Source organism: Piliocolobus tephrosceles, chromosome 14, assembly GCF_002776525.5.
Source record: "Piliocolobus tephrosceles isolate RC106 chromosome 14, ASM277652v3, whole genome shotgun sequence".
Lineage (NCBI taxonomy): Eukaryota > Metazoa > Chordata > Mammalia > Primates > Cercopithecidae > Piliocolobus > Piliocolobus tephrosceles.
The window spans coordinates 90,876,960-90,893,232 of record NC_045447.1 but is presented as its reverse complement, the minus strand read 5'-3'; the positions used below and the strand labels follow the sequence as shown (position 1 = coordinate 90,893,232).

Sequence of the window (16,273 nt, the reverse complement as noted above, 5' to 3'; positions counted from 1 at the left end):
CCTTCCTTCCTTCCTTCCTTCCTTCCTTCCTTCCTTCCTTCCTTCCTCCCTCCCTCCCTCCCTCCCTCCCTTCCTTCTTTCCTTCCTTCCATGTCTCTCTGTCCCCCAGACAGATCTCTGCTCACCACCATGCCCGACTAATTTTTTGTATTTTTAGTGGAGATAGAGTTTCACCATGTTAGCCAGATGGTCTCGATCTCCTGAGCTCGTGATCCGCCCACCTCAGTCTCCCGAAGTGCTGGGATTACAGGCACAAGCCAGCGCGCCCAACCTTGTCATCTCTCTTTCTAACTATCAGGAGCCTCCTCTTCCCTCTTGCTTCCAGGATGTACACTCCAGGATGTAACTTCATAAAAAAAGAGACCTCATGTGTTATGTGCACTGCTTCACTGTTGTGTCTCTGGTACCTAGGAGAGTACCTGACACATAGTAGGCTCTCGATAAACACTGTCATGAAAGGAATTTTGCAACATTGTTTATGTGCTGTTTTTATAACTGTATTGATTTAGTTAATGCTACAATACTTTAATTTCCATCCCACTTCAGTCCATCCTTCTAACATTTTTAATGTGTAGAATTTGGACATTGTTCCTTCTAGTTTAAAAAAAAAAAAAAACCCTTATTTTTAGCTTTAAGAAATCCTAGTGTTTTGCAAGCATTTATTTTTATTTTCACCATTTGGTTATATAAATAAATAAGTAAATAAATAAATGTTATTTTAGCCCTTTTGTGGAGTATAACACTTTGTACCAAAAAGAATGCAAAACATGTGTGTAAAAGGGCCTTTAAACAGTTCAAGGAATTATCACAAAGTGAACACCCTTTTAACAATTATCCAGGTAAAGAGAAAGACCTTTTGGTGCTCCTTCCCACCACTGCTCACTCCCTCCCTAACTAGTGTTAACCAGTATTCTCATTTTTGTGGTACACTCTTCTTTGCTTTTCTTCATAGTTTTAACATCCCTTTGTGTACCCCATAGCAGTCCAGATGGGTTCTGGCTGTATTTTTTTTTTGTTTGTTTGTTTGTTTTGAGACAGAGTTTCGCTCTTGTTACCCAGGCTGGAGTGCAGTGGCGCAATCTCAGCTCACTGCAACCTCCACTTTCCAGGTTCAAGCAGTTCTCCTGCCTCAGCCTCCCAAGTAGCTGGGATTACAGGCATCTACCACCATGCCCCGCTGATTTTTGTGCTTTTATTAGAGAAGGGGTTTCGCCATATTGGTGAGGCTGGTCTTGAACTCCGGGCCTCAAGTGATCCACCTGCCTCGGCCCCCCAAAGTGTCGGGATTACAGGCATGAGCCACCGTGCCCAGCCTCTGCCTGTATTTGTGTGATATATAAATGGAATCATACAGTATATATTACTCATTGTGTTTACGTCTCTACCTTTGTATTAAATGGAGTATCTACATGTATGGGTTTATCTATCTATTTTATGATTTTTGCCCTTCCTTCTTCCATAAAATATTTGAGGGGGCTTACAAAAATGCAAGCAATATAATAAAAGAGAGAAAAAAAGCCAAGATCAGGAAAAATAAAAACAAGTACAGAAAGGAATAGGTTCAGATACAGTTATAAATTTGGAGGAGTAAAAATAGTATTTGGTTTGAAACTTTGGATATGAGCTTCCTGGAGCCAATGAAAAAATTAAAATATGATTAATTATAATCATATTTTTACTGAAATAAGCACATATACTAGTTTCTCATTTTAAAAAGATACAACTAAATCAAAATTTTTGTGTGTGTGTCAGTCTTGGAAAGACACCTGATAATAACATAGATATACCCCTGCTCTATCCTTTTCCACATGCAATGGGGGCGTATACAGGAATTGTGCATAGCATGTCGGATACTTCCTGCTCCTCAATCAGTGTATGGGGATTGCTTTAATAACTTTATTATTATTATTGTTATTATTACTATTTGAGACAGAGTCTCATTCTTGCCAGGCCGGAGTGCAATGGCACGATCTTAGCTCACTGCAATCTCCGCCTCCTGGGTTCAAGCCATTCTCCTGCCTCAGCCTCCTGAGTAGCTGGGACTACAGGTGTGCACCACCACGCCTGGCCAATTTTTGTATTTTTGGTAGAGATGGGGTTTCGCCATGTTGGCCTGGATGGTCTCGATCTCTTGACCTTGTGATCCGCTGCCTCGGCCTCCCAAAGTGCTGGGATTACAGGCATGAGCCACTGGCCAATAACTTTATTTTTTAATCAGCTTTATCTTTAGTCTAGCAACCTTATTTTCTGCTCCAAATTTCTTTTCTACACATGCTGACGTTTTTCTCTAAATCTAAAAAATACATATTTAAATTCAATCGTGTTTGAATCTTTTTAGTCTTATACTCACAGCTGTAGCTACATATCAATGTTTGCATTATGGTATATTATTCAAACATTGAGGCAGAACTTGATTATTATGGATTTTGTTAAAAAGATCATTTGTGTACTAGTTAGAGGTATGTGTCATGTTGCCAGCATAGAAATAACGTACTTGTGTTTTTCTAATAATGTCCCCCGTCACTCTATCCTTTGGGCCCTAGCAGGACAGTCATGGATAAATGTCAACAGGTGACTCATCTATGACCAAAATGTGTTCAGGCTCTGTGGGGGATTTAACAAAATAGAAATAATTTGCACTTTTCAAAATTATTAATTGATCTTACAATAGCTAGGTCCTGCTGTTGCCTTTGATAGGGTATACCCCCAAACTCAGAAATTTCAGGAAACAAATCATTAGCATCCACTTTCATTTGGAAAGGCACGTACTTATGTAGCATTACTTTCTAATTATTTGTGTAAGAAGGGAACATGCTCATAAAGATGAGATCATCAATGGCCCTGAGTTTTGGAAACGACATCTTTTAGCTTCCCCCTTTCCTTGCCCACGTATTTTTGCTGGGGTTCTTCTTTGTTTCTTTGCTTGCTTTCTCTTCTCCCTTTTCTCCTTCTCCTGTTCTTGGGCTTCTCTCTGCCCCTATCTGATTCTAAGATCTTTTTGTGTTCATTTTCCAAGGCATGAACGTTCCATAAAGCCACATCATACAGTCATGGTGGCTGGAGTTGGTACTTAGTTATGCCCGGGGTTTGTGCCAAAAGCGAACAGTTACAGACCCGCCAGATTCCTCAACCTGTATTCTTTTATTTCCCCCTGAGATGTGTGCTAGAGGACTACTGCCAAATTCAAGATCCATTAAATTGCTGAGTCATCACATTGGGGATTGTGTGCGTGCCCATCTGTATTTGTGTGCGTGTGTGTTTCTGGGAACCAGCTGGCAATGAGATTTCAGCCACTGATTACCAGGCATGCTTAGATCAAAACCATACTTTACCAAATGGCCTTTCACTTTTAATTGTGAAAGGCCTTGACAGGAGCCACAAGGCAAAGAGAGAAAGAAGAGCAATTGTTCTCAGCCTAGGACTAAGTGAAAAACTAATATCCCAGGTTTTTAAAATTTAAACCAACTCTCTCCTTCCTACTGGTAGTTTCATTTGACCTTTAATAAAGAATAGTTGCTTCCTATTTTAGTAGCCTGGATTAACAGCTTCAAAAAGATCCTTTTAAGGAGGTCAAATAGGAAAGGAAGAGAGCCAGATATTTTTTCTCTCTCTCTCTCTCTTGCCCAAAGAGTGAATCATCTCTCTCCTGAAATGGTTACAAAATCCCGAGGGAATTACATTGCCTGTTTTGCTTAGGAAGAGGGAGGGCTGTTTCTCTTAGGAAGAAGATATTGGGGGAAGGGGGAAGAAGTGATTGTTTCTGCTAGTTATAAAACCAGAATGATTCCTCAACCTCAGAGTGTTCACTGTTTCTTCTGTCACACAAAGATAATCTTTATTCTTAAATTCGGACATTTTAAATTTATGGGAATAGTAGGCAGTTAATAGGCTTCTTTTTATACCTCTTCAGACAAAAACGTAAACAAGGTGGATTTCTTCTCCTTCCTTCTACTGTCCCTCCTCCGCTTCCTCTCTGCTATTCATTCCCTAATTTTTTGTTTCAGTATGAAAAACATCAATCCTAGGTAAAAGAAAAAAAGATTTAAGTTCCTTTTTTTCTGCTAAGAATTTATCATGCAGAATTTGGCTTTACTGTGTTGAACGTTTTCCCCAAACAATTTCTGACTTCATTAGATCATGTTTAATATTAATGTACTGCAATTGCTTTTGGCAAGAGGTCCTTCACTTCTCCATTCTTTTGAGCAAAGAATATTGTGGTTGCTTTCTTTTCTACTAGAATGCAGTGTTTGTTACTATTTCCTCATAATTGCTTTCTCTGTTGCTTGCTGTTAATCGCTCCTTCCCTCTGGCCTGCCTATGAATAGCTGGGACACTTTGGGGTATGTCGTTATGGATTTCAGTATTTATTTCATTCTGCAAAATTTGCTGGAAGTTAGGTCAATGCTCGCTACAAAAATAGATTTGAATTGGCTGAGAGGTGTCTCTGGCTGCTGTAAGTCATGATGCAGAAAAATAAGTTTGTAATTAAATGGGTTTCTAATGTAAGGTAGAAAAATTTGACATAGATGCGTTCCTGGGATAAAGTTGGGCTGTAGACATTCTTATGCAGTAAAAATAACTCAGAGTATCATGAGCAATTTTCTGAGTTAGTTTTCATACTTTTATCAGTATATCATCTCCTTTGTAATAGTCCAATCAAACTTAACTGTAAGCCAATGTCAGATGTCTCTTTTTACTAAATTATTCTGTAGGTCTCTGTTTAATGTAGTATCTGTTAGATTAATTTCTTAATATTGCCTTTCCATTTTATGTCTTTAAAAAATAAGATCCCCAAATCAAAGAAATTGGATTCTTGGTTTGACTGTAAGCCAGGGCACATTAAGTATTTAATATTTTGATTCTATTGCATTTCTAAATTTTTGATTTTTAATTATTTGTGATTATTTATGGAAATACAGGTAATTTTGTATTATTGATCTTAATGCAGCAAACTTGCTAAATTTACTATCCAGAGCTCATATGTAGATTCTTTGAGCTTTTTTTTTACACACATAATTGTATCATCTATGAGGAAAGACAGTGTTTATTCTTAATTTTCCTTTATACTTTTTACTTCTTTTGCTTGCCTTATTGCCCTCTGATTAGGATTCACAGTGCAGTGTTGAATAAGAATAACAATAATAGGCATCTTGGGGCCAGGCGTGGTGGCTCACGCCTGTAATCCCAGTGCTTTGGGAGGCTGAGGTGGGCAGATCACCTGAGGTCAGGGGTTCGAGACCAGACTGGCCAACATGGTGAAACCCCATCTCTTTTAAAAATACAAAAATTAGCCAGGCGTGGTGGTGCACGCCTGTAATCCTAGCTACTCAGGAGGCTGAGGCAGGAGAATCACTTGAACCTGGGAGGCGGAAGTTGCAGTGAGCCGAGATTGCAGCCACTGCACTCTAGCCTGGGCGACCAAGCAAGACTCCATCTTAAAAAATAAATAAATAAAATAAAATAAAATAAAATAAAAACCCCGGCACCTTGGTGTCATTACCGATTTGAAGTGGAAGCTTTCAGTATTCCATAATTAACTGTGATGTCTGCTTTCTGTATTTGGTTTTTATAAATGCCATTCAGCAAATAAGGAAATTGTCTTCTATTTCTACTTGACTGATTTCACTTAATGATTAACTTTTGGATTTTCTGAAGTAGTTTTACTACTTGATATCTATCTATCTAGGTGATCATAGGATTTTTCCTCTTTATTAATGTGGTCAATTATAAGTGATTGCTTTTTGAATGTTAATTTGTCCTTTGATTTTTGGGAGAGAACTACTTGGTGGCTATGCGATATCCTGTTATGAATTGTTGAATTTGACTTGGGACTAATTTTTTAAAAAGTTTTTTTGCATCTATGTTTATGACAGAGACTTGCCTCTGTTCCTTCTTGTAATGTCCTATCAGGTATTGGTATTAAGGTTTTGCTAGATTCATAAAATTCATAAAGTGAAGATATAATTCCATTGTCTTTAGACTTTTGGGAAATCTCTCATTTTCTATTCTTTGGAATAATTTGTGTAAAATTAACATTTCTTAAATATTTGGAATTATGGACTTAACTATGGATTCATTTTTAAATAAATATAAAACCATTCCGATGTTTTATTTCTTTTTCTGCCAGTTTTGGCAAGTTGAATTTTCCCGGTGGTGTCCGTGTCTTCTAAAATTTAAAACTTATTAAAATTAAGTTGTTAGTATCTTTTAATGTCAATAGAATCTGTAGTTATATCACGATTTCATTATTAATATTGGTAAACATTGTCTTCTTTCTCTCCTGTCTCTTTTTTTCTTGAGTTGTTTTCAAAACTACTTATATTAGATTTTTCCAGAAATCAAAGTTTTGTTCTATTGATTTCTTCCATATGTGTTTGTTTCCTTCATCTTTAAGTTTTTGTCTTGTGTTTATCATATTTGTCCCTCTACCTTTTTTAGGTGAATTTAATGTGTAGTTTTTTTTTTAAACACTTATGCTTTTAAGGGTATAAAATTTCATTAGAGCATAACTTGAGTTGAATCTCACAATTTAAAATATCATATTTTCATTCTCAGTTAGTTGAAAGTATTATGTATTCTGGTTTACATTGTGATTTCTTCTTTTACCATGAGTTATTTAGAAGTGCATTGTTTTTATTCTGTTATTGTTTTTAGACTATTTTTCAAGTAGCCACAGACTATAACTCTATCGTGGCCACCTTTTGAAATTTATTAGAATTTGAACTCTGCTTCAACAGATGGTCAATTTTAGTAAATGTTTCATTTGTACTAGAAAAGAAAGTATAGTCTACCACTATTGATAACAATTTAATATATGTTAATTAGGTCAAGTTTGTTACTCATGGTGGTCAGATGTTCTATATTTTTGCATACTTATTCCTGCTGGTTCTTAGAGTTGCTGCGAGAGAGGTGTTAAAATTTTCTACTATGACTGTGTATTTATCTCATTTTCATCTAGTTTTTTCAGTTTTTGCTTTATATATTTAGAAGCTATGCTATTAGTGCATACAGATTTAGAATTGATGTATCTTCTGGAGGATTGACCCTTTATTAATGTAGAAATATTTGTCTTAATCTCATGTAATTCTTCTTGTTTTGTAGGCCGTCTTGTTTGATATTAGCATATTATACCAACTTTCTCTTGTGATTGGTGTTTGCATGTTTATATTTTTCTACCTTTTTACTTTCAACCTTCCATTGATTATATTTAAGGTGTGCTCTGGTAAACGGTATATTGTCATTTTGTTTTCTCAAATTCTATTTGATACTATTTATCTTTTAATCGCAGTGCTTTGTCTCTGTGTTTAATGTAATTGCTGTTACATCTGGGTTTAAATTTATTATTTTGCTGTTTGTTTCCTACTTGTCACACGTTTTCTTCTTCTCCTCTCATTTCTTTACTGCTATATGCTAAATAAGTGTTTTTTATATTCTTTTAGTGGTTACAATAGCAATTACAACATACAGTTAAAATATCGTATAAATTGATAATTTTATCATTTCCCTGACAATCTAAGAACCCAAAACACCTTCTCTCTACTTAGCCCCTCCTCAGTTTGTTACTATTAAAATGTATTTTAATCATCCATATATAATATTTTAAACTTTAAAATATTACTATAATTTTAAACTCTTTAAAATATTACTATAAATGTTTTATACAGTGAATGTTGAATTTTTTCTTACCCACATGTTTACATTGTCCAATGTTTTTCTTTTCTTCCTGCATTTCTTTGTTTCCTTATGAGATAATCTTCTTCTGCCTTTACTGTTTCTTTTGGTGTAGATCTTGTGACATATGCTTTCAGCTTTTTTCATTTCTTTCTGAAATGCCTTTATTTTGCCTTTTTTTAGAATTTGTTGGCTGGGCCCGGTGGCTCACGCCTCTAATCCCAGCACTTTGGGAGGCCGAGGCGGGTGGATCACGAAGTCAGGAGATCGAGACCATACTGGCTAACATGGTGAACCCCATCTCTACTAAAAATATAAAAAATTAGCCAGGTGTGGTAGTGGGCACCTGTAGTCCCAGCTACTCAGGAGGCTAAGACAGGAGAATGGCGTGAACCCAGGAGGAGGAGCTTCCAGTGAGCCGAGATTGTGCCACTGCGCTGCAGCCTGGGTGACAGAGCGACTCTGTCTCAAAAAAAAAAAAAAAAAATTGTTTTCACTCAGTATGGAATTCTAGATGGACAATTATTTTGTATTAGCCCTTTGAAGATAGAATTCCATTGTCTTTAGACTTTCATCATTTTAATTGAGAAGTCAGTTATACTTTTAATGCCCTTTTTTCTCTGATTGGTTTAATTTTTCTTTTTTTTTTTTTTTCCTCTCTGTAATTTTTTTTTAGCAGTTTTACTATCAGGCACCTAGAGGTGTTTGTCTTTGTCTTTATCCTGATTTGGGCTCATAGTTTTTCTTTTTCTTTTTCTGTTTTTTTTTTTTTTTTTTTTTTGTGAAACTGAGTCTCGCTGTATTGCTCAGGCTGGAGTGCAGTGGCACAATCTCAGCTCACTGCAACTTCTGTCTCCCAGGTTCAAGTCATTGTTGTCAGCCTCCAGAGTAGCTGGGATTGCAGGTACCCACCATCATGCCTGGCTAGTTGTTGTGCTTTTAGTAGAGACAGAGTTTCACCATGTTGGCCAGGCTGGTCTCAAACTCCTGACGTGAAATGATCCACCCACCTCGGCCTCCAAAGTTCTGGGATTACAGGTGTGAGCCACCACACCCAACCCATAGCTTTTCTTTAATGTTTGAGTAATGTCTTTCATTAATTTTGAAAAATTAGTATACCAATTGCCTTTTCAAATATTGCTTCAGTTTCATTCTCTCCTCTCCAAGGGGGAACTACTGCCTATCTGTTAGACTTTGCTCCATTTCTCCATCTCTTTTAAGCTCATCTCTGTATTTTTCATCACTTTTTCTCTCCATGCTTCAGTATGGTTATTTTCTTTTGACCTATTTTCTAATTCACTAATCTTTTCCCCCATGTATCTAATCTGCTGTAAACACATTTGAGTTCTCAATTAAGTTATTAAATTGACAGTTTTAAAATTTCATTTGATTATTTTACTTACAGATTCTAATTCTCTATTGTAATTCTTCAGCTATTTTTAAAATCCCCTCTGATTCTGTTTCTATTCTTTTCCTCATGAGTTTATTCTTCTAGAGTTTCCAGTCATTTCTTCTATTTCCTTTATGATTGGCAGTTTGTTATTGATGGCTGAATAGTGTATATGAAAAGTGTACAGATGATGAGACTAGAGATGACAAAATTCTTTTGCTCTTGAGAGGTTTTACTTTTGCACCCCAAAGATGGTTAGAAGAGTAGCAGATAAAAAAACTATTCTCTGCTTAAGCAGGATTAAATCAGGATTTCGGTTCTCAGGAAGACTGACCCATTTTTGCTTCACCCTTCTCCCTGGGCAGGGGTTGGTGTAGGTCCAGATAGTAAATATTTTAGGCTTTATGGGCCTACAGTCTCTGTTGAAACTACTCAACTCCGTCAATATAGTACAAAAGCATCTATAAACAATAAGCAAATTAATGAACGTGGCTGTGTTCCAATAAAACTTTATTTATAGAAATAGGCAATTAGCCAGATTATATCTCCAGACTGTAGCTTTCCAACCCTTGTCCTAGGATGTAACTCTCTAGGGGTCCCGTCTGAAAACCGGGTTACTTAGCTAAGACTCCTTTTCTGCAGAGGACCCTAAACTTTAGTTTTTGTCTCCATAGGCTGTTAAACTTCTGTTACATTTGCAAACTTTTTCAGCCCAGTGGTTTATTTTATCACTTATGAATTAGCAAATACCCCAAGAGGAAAAGCAACACCAAATGTTGGGCTCACTTCTCTGTACTTACCCTCTCTCCTTACCCTCTCTCCAGGACCTGAGTTTCCAAGACAGTTACTTGGGTAACTCTGTGATACTTTCACAGATTTTTAAAAACTTGATCTAGCTTTTATCCTTGTTCTTAGTACAAGCAGTCTATCAGAGTGAGAGTGAGAGGCCGATGAAGATCGTTTCTGAAATTCGTTTTTACCATTGCCTTATTTATTTTTATTTTTATTTTTTATTTTTATTTTTTGAGACAGAGTCTCATTCTCTCTCCCAGGCTGGAGTGAAGTGGCGCGATCTCAGTTCACTGCCACCTCCGCCTCCCGGATTCAAGCAATTCTCCTGCCTCAGCCTCCCGAGTAGCTGGGATTACAGGCGCCCGCCACCATGCCCAGCTAATTTTTTGTATTTTTAGTAGCGACGGGGTTTCGCCATGTTGGCCAGGCTGGTCTTAAACTCCTGACCTCAGATGATCCACCCACCTAAGCCTCCCAAAGTGCTGGGATTACAGGCATGAGCCACTGTGCCCAGCCGGAAAAATAATCTTTATAGTGTGAGTTTTATGTCAGAGATTGACAGACCACAGGGTATACACCAAATCCAGCTGGCTGCCCTCCACCGTCAAATGACTGTTGAAGTGGAATCTGTTCAGTTCTGTGTGCTGACTGTTCTTTCCTTTGTTCTTACCCAAAACAGCCTCCTTACTGATCCTCCCCATATTCCTTATCAAAATTTTTCTCTATGTGATAGCCAGAGTGATTCTTATAAAACACAAATGTGGGCATGTTACTTTCCCTACTTAAAACTCTTTAAAGATTCCTCATCCCTCTTAAAATATAAAATATAAAAATGGTCCTTACATTGAAGGGCCTTACAAGCAGCCTTTAAGTTTGTCTGGCCTCTTCTCTCTCTCCAACCTGATTTTTCAACGTTTCCCTTGCTAAAATCGTACTATCTACCTGTAATTCATTGCTTTCTATTCCTTGAACTGGCCCAATTCCCTCCCACCTCAGTGCCTTTGCACAAGCTCTTTCTGGATCATGACCTCCCTCTTGCCTTTGCCTGGAGTCTCTAGATATCCTTCAAACTCAGCTCAGGTTAACTGTCTCTAGGAAGACTCCTCTGAACCCTAAATTCTGGCCTAGATTCAGAGTACTATGTATTTCACCCATAATATTTCTTATTCTCTGCTATTAAAAATGTCTGTGCTTACTTATTTGTAACCTTTAATCTCCTGTGAGCTTCAAGAGGCAAGGTTATCTCTAGTCTAATCTTGAATTGTTAGCATCGAGCACAGTGCCTGGCCCATAAAAGGCACTCAGTAATTGTCACGGAATGAATGGAAGACATGCTTTAAATATATTTAGCAATATTTACTTTTCTTTATGATATTTACATTCATTGATGCTTAGTATAGCACTATGAGCTGGGAAAGCAGTATTATTCCTGTTTTAAAAATGGGGAACTGGAAATAGAGGCCAGATGATTTGCTTGGGACTTTCCAGCATGTTTGATGGTAAACATAGACCTCATCTCTAGGTTCTGTAGGTCTCAGGCCCTGTGTTTGGGGGCCTGAGTTTTCCCTCACTGGATACTTTATTTCTCCTTTTACCTTCTTTCCTCTTTTATTTATTTTCCATTTTCCCTCCCCGATGACTGGTATTAAGGCTACACTGAAACAGAGATGGTAGTACCTTGATTAGTCAAGAGATTTGGAGATTTTTAGAGAGTTTAATCATTCATCGTTAAGCGAAACTTCTCTCTCCCATGGCAGTTCTGTGTTAATCTGGGCTTGGAATGCGGGGAAGAGTAAGAGTACATATGGGGTGCTAACTCCTCCGTTTCAAGATGAGATTATCTACAGAAGTCACAGGAGTTTGTGCAAGGTCCTTCATACTGGAAAATTACTTTGTAATTTAAACCTGTGATTTAGACCCAGCATGTGAGTCCTTTTAATTAGATAATTGTAAATGACTTTATAACTGTGTGTGATGCTTGGGAGATCAGAAATGGACAGGTTAACCACCTTATCAGATTCCTCAGCTAGTGACAGTGGGATTATACATTCATTTAGTGTGAAAAGGAAGAAGTTTGTATGTAAAATTAATAATATAATAAGTGGAAACAGCATTCTCTGTGGTCCCTTAAAGGAAATAAGGCTGATTAGACTTTTAAATAGTTTACCACTAACTTCCTTTTTGAAATCACTTAAGACCAATGTGTATCTTTTTGTGTGTTTGTGTGAGGTTGGGGGGAGCTGCACATTTTTTTCCTTTATCTATGAATTCTGTACCATAGAGTATGCTAGGGTGAGTTAAGTTGTAGAGAGCAGCACTTGGAGAATAATGAAGCTGGGTGATGGTTCAATTGTTTTCTAAAAATCGGCTCTTGAAGGTTACATGTGGAGGACCCTGGTCCAGGTGAGAGACAGGAATGGAAAGCTTAGATTGAGAGGCCAGGAAACACTGATTTTGCTGGCCCCTGTTCTGGCTTGACTGGAAAGCTTTAAGAGCATTTTTATTCATACCTTTCAGGTAGCATTCTTTTCAAGTGGATGACCATGGAATCAGAGAAGATCTCAGAGAAGCAGGAGGAGATTCTTTCTGTCCTGGAAGAAAAATTTCCTAACTTGCCTCCACGAGAGGACATCATCAACGTCCTACAGGAGACCCAGTTCAGTGCTCAGGGTGAGTGACTGTTCCCAGCTCTCTCGTCCCTCACGAGTAGGGATGGTTTGTGGCGTGGAGTGTTATCAGGCCTGAGACAGTACATTTGTTTCTTTGTTTGTTATACAGAGTCTCGCTGTATCCCCCAGGCTGGAGTGCAGTAGCATGATCTTGGCTCACTGTAACCTCCACCTCCCGGGTTCAAACAATTCTCATGCCTCAGTCTCCCAAGTAGCTGGGATTATAGGCATGCGCCACCACAGTCAGCTAATTTTTGGCATTTTTACTAGAGGCAGGGTTTGACCATGTTGGCCAGGCTGGTCTCAAACTCCTGGCCTCAAGTCATCCACCTGCCTCGGCCTCCCAAAGTGCTGAGATGACAGGTGTGAGCCACCACGCCTGACTGAGAAGGTACATTTGAATGTGTTTCACTTTCTTCCTATTGCTTGTGCTGGTGGAAGGTTTTCAGGCACATAATGTTGGCTTCCCTGGAAGCAGACAGCTTGTACTGTGGCCTCTACTCTGAGGCCTTCATGCCTAGATGTATGGTTAATTCACGTGTCTAGTGCACATCTCAGGTGCATCATTGCATGCAGTCCTTGTGCTGACGGGATTCTATTTTTGAGAAGATGGAAGGAGCAATATCAAGCACAATGAGATTTCATAAATCAATTAGTTTGAGAAGGAAATGAGCGAGAAGATGGCTATGTTGATGAAACTGTTGTCATTGTCTAGGCTTTGTCAGGACAGTGAATTTCCTGGATCAACTATTTTACAATAATAAATGGCTATAATTCACTGGATACCTACTTGATACAGGTTTTGATGGAGTAGATTGGTAAGGATGATCTTGCTGAATCCTCATTACAACCCCAAGAGTCAGTGCTTTGTTGTCCCAGGCTCCAGATGAGGGAGGACACTGAAGTGCAGAAAGCCTTCATTGCTTTCCCAATACCAAACACACGCAGCCGGCAAGTGGCCAGGCCAGTCCTAAACCCAGCCTATATGTCTTTAAGATGTAAACACTGAATTACATAACTTTCTCTCTTAGTTCAGGAACCCCGTCCCCAGGGGCAGGAGGGGCAGAACCTGAGGCAAAGTGGTTTATGTGGGAGGTGGTTCCAGTGAACACTGATAGGGGAATGGAATGCTTCAGCAAGCAGGTTGGCTCCATAGGAAACCAGAGCTTAATCCCACCAGACACCACGAGAAAGAGGGTAAACTCGTACTTCAGGGTTGTCCCACCTGAGGGATGCAGTGGTGTGCTCATCTGGGCTCCAGGAGCTGATGGTTAAATGTTCAGGAATTTTGGGAGTTGGGTGATGTTGGATTGGTAGCTTGAGATCAGCCATGGTAGGAGTATTTAGATCCCTGAAATTGACAAACACTACAAATCAGGATTTGTTACTGGCTGTTAAACATTTACCAGAAGACCACTGGAAGAGTGTGGGCTACTCAATCCCAGAGGACCTTAATTCTCCAGCATAGGCTCTAGTGGCCGAGGAAAGCCCTCAGGAACAGAGAGGCAGGTGCTGGTGGTGGAGCATCATGCTGGGTGCACCGGGATGGGAAAGTTTGAGGAAATGGGGTGGGGCCTTCGCAGTGTCCATTGCACCTTCTGTTACCTATGCATAGATGTGCGTGTACGTGTGTGTATGCTGCACAAGAGAATGCGTTTTGTCATTCATTTTCACAATGACACCAAACTTTTAATGTCACAATGTCTTCAATAAATCATTTTATGCTGCATTGTGAAAGATTGTGGCTTTTCAATCTTTGAGTCAAAGAAACATATTTAGTAACTGTCTGTTCCGCTATGCTACTGTGATTGACAGAGTGTTCTAAGTGGGTAGTGTAAGCAGTGTTCTCTGAAGCCTTAACGTACATCTGGGAAGGATGCAGTGCTTTACTAGGCTTTATTATAGATCTTCCTCCCAAGAGAGTAGACCTAATCAGATGTAATAATGTAGCGTGAGAATTAAATGTCAAGCCAGATCCTTTGCTGCTTTACTGTGATAGATTTCATTGAGTTCCATTGGTCAACTGACTACAACTATGCAGTTCTAGATAATTTAGCCATTCTGAATTATTACTCCCATTAATTAGGGAATTTAATAACTCCCATTGTCAGAGCCTATTACGAGGGTAAGCAACTTAATTAAGATAGTCTTATGAGTCACATTTATAAAGTGCATTTTGAATGAAATTATACTAGAAAACATAGGGGCTTACCTAAATGCAGCCTGAAAGCCAGTTTTGGCTTTGTTTGGTATTATTTAACTAGTTTGCATTGTGATGCTAATTTTTCTTCATTTGTCCACCTCCACCTGTTCATTCCCTGCCTTTGTCTGCTCTGGGGCTCAACAGGGGGACCCCTAAGTATTTAATCTTATGGGCTCCCACAACACTGGCTTCTGGTTGGGTTTGACCAATGGAAAGAGTTAGGAACAGGTAGGGATGGGGACAAGGAGAAGAATGAGAGTGTAGTGGATCTTCCCTGCCTTCTTCCTGCTTTGGTGGAAGTTTCCGCAGCCAGTCTTTTCCAGTTCCAGATCTCTGTTTTCTTTCTGGGTCCCTTTGCTAGCCTCTGGATGCCTCATCATCTTTTATTCACTTTTTCATCCAGCCCACATCTCTGTAAGTGTCCTGCCATTAACACATCTTCTTTTGCAGCAAAAGAGGTGCATTTTTCCTGTTGGGATCCTAACTGATGCAGACGTGATGTGATTATTGCCTTAGTGTGTGTGCGTGTGTGTGTGTGTTTATTGTGGATAGAAGTGACATTTCAGGGGAAAAGAATGAAATTTACAGAGTAAATTCTTAAAACAATCCCTTGATATTACACACACAAAAAATTCCCTCAATTATAACATAGTGGTTTTTTTTTTTACCTGTCATCCACAGGTTTAAGTATTGAACAGACAATGTTGAAAGATCTAAAGGAACTGTCTGATGGAGAAATAAAAGTGGCCATTAGTACTGTGAGCATGAACCTTGAGGTAAGGGTGAGAATGCTTTTTTAGCAATGATCAATTTCCCACAATTGCAGTCTGAGCAACTGGAATGTAACTCTCTCCATTGGATAAGTCCATGGTAGTCCTTTGCTTCTTTGTGATACATTTGACTTGGAATATAGTGGCAGGTTATTATTTGGGTGAAAACACTATGCTAAGTCAATGAAAAATTCTCAAGATGAATGCTCTTTCATTCATCTCAGTAAAACAAAGCCTAAAACACAAACACTCAGATGTGGGTGTATTTTTAACCTTTTTAATAGAAATTATGATATGTGTGATTAGGTTCACTTCCATATTTTCTGTGTACCACCCTGTATTGTTCATAGAACTTTTCTTTAAAAAAAAAACACACAGATTGTCTTTTGATCTTCAAAACTATTCAGATGCATGCCATTTTGGTAATCAATGGCAACAACTCAAGTATTAATTAACAAGGAACCTCCTTCCAATCTGTAAACTGAATGGCTCAGAGCGAATGCTACTTTTGTCTTTGTGTGTTTCCTTGGTGAATTATCTTTTGTCTACTTTGGGAGTTTTCAATGACTTATATGTTAATCTTAATTAACCTAACTAATGGGAACTATATTTTATAGAGGCACATTTGTGCGTTTGTAGAAGTCTGCGTATTTCTTTACTGTTGTATTGTCTTTGTTAGGTTATCTATGTTTGGTTGGGCATTTAGCTCTCAGGTAGAGTTTATGGAGATAAAATATGCTCTGTAGGAATTTGTCTTTTGGTTTTTAGAATTGTATGT

The 16,273-nt window shown here is 38.5% G+C and overlaps 1 protein-coding gene across 4 annotated transcripts in view; it reads left to right on the top strand.

The window, feature by feature from the left end:
• Window positions 1–16,273, top strand: part of PRUNE2 (prune homolog 2 with BCH domain) — a 302,755-nt gene that overhangs the window by 71,640 nt on the left and 214,842 nt on the right. For all 4 annotated transcript variants that reach the window (XR_002731829.1, XM_023213314.2, XM_023213316.1 and 1 more), the window contains 2 exons: window positions 12,371–12,523; window positions 15,407–15,501. Coding sequence is in view for 3 of the 4 variants with exons in the window: in XM_023213314.2 (XP_023069082.1) it covers window positions 12,371–12,523; window positions 15,407–15,501 (248 nt within the window). In the remaining variant the exon portion in view is untranslated. The remainder of the gene's footprint in view (window positions 1–12,370; window positions 12,524–15,406; window positions 15,502–16,273) is intronic.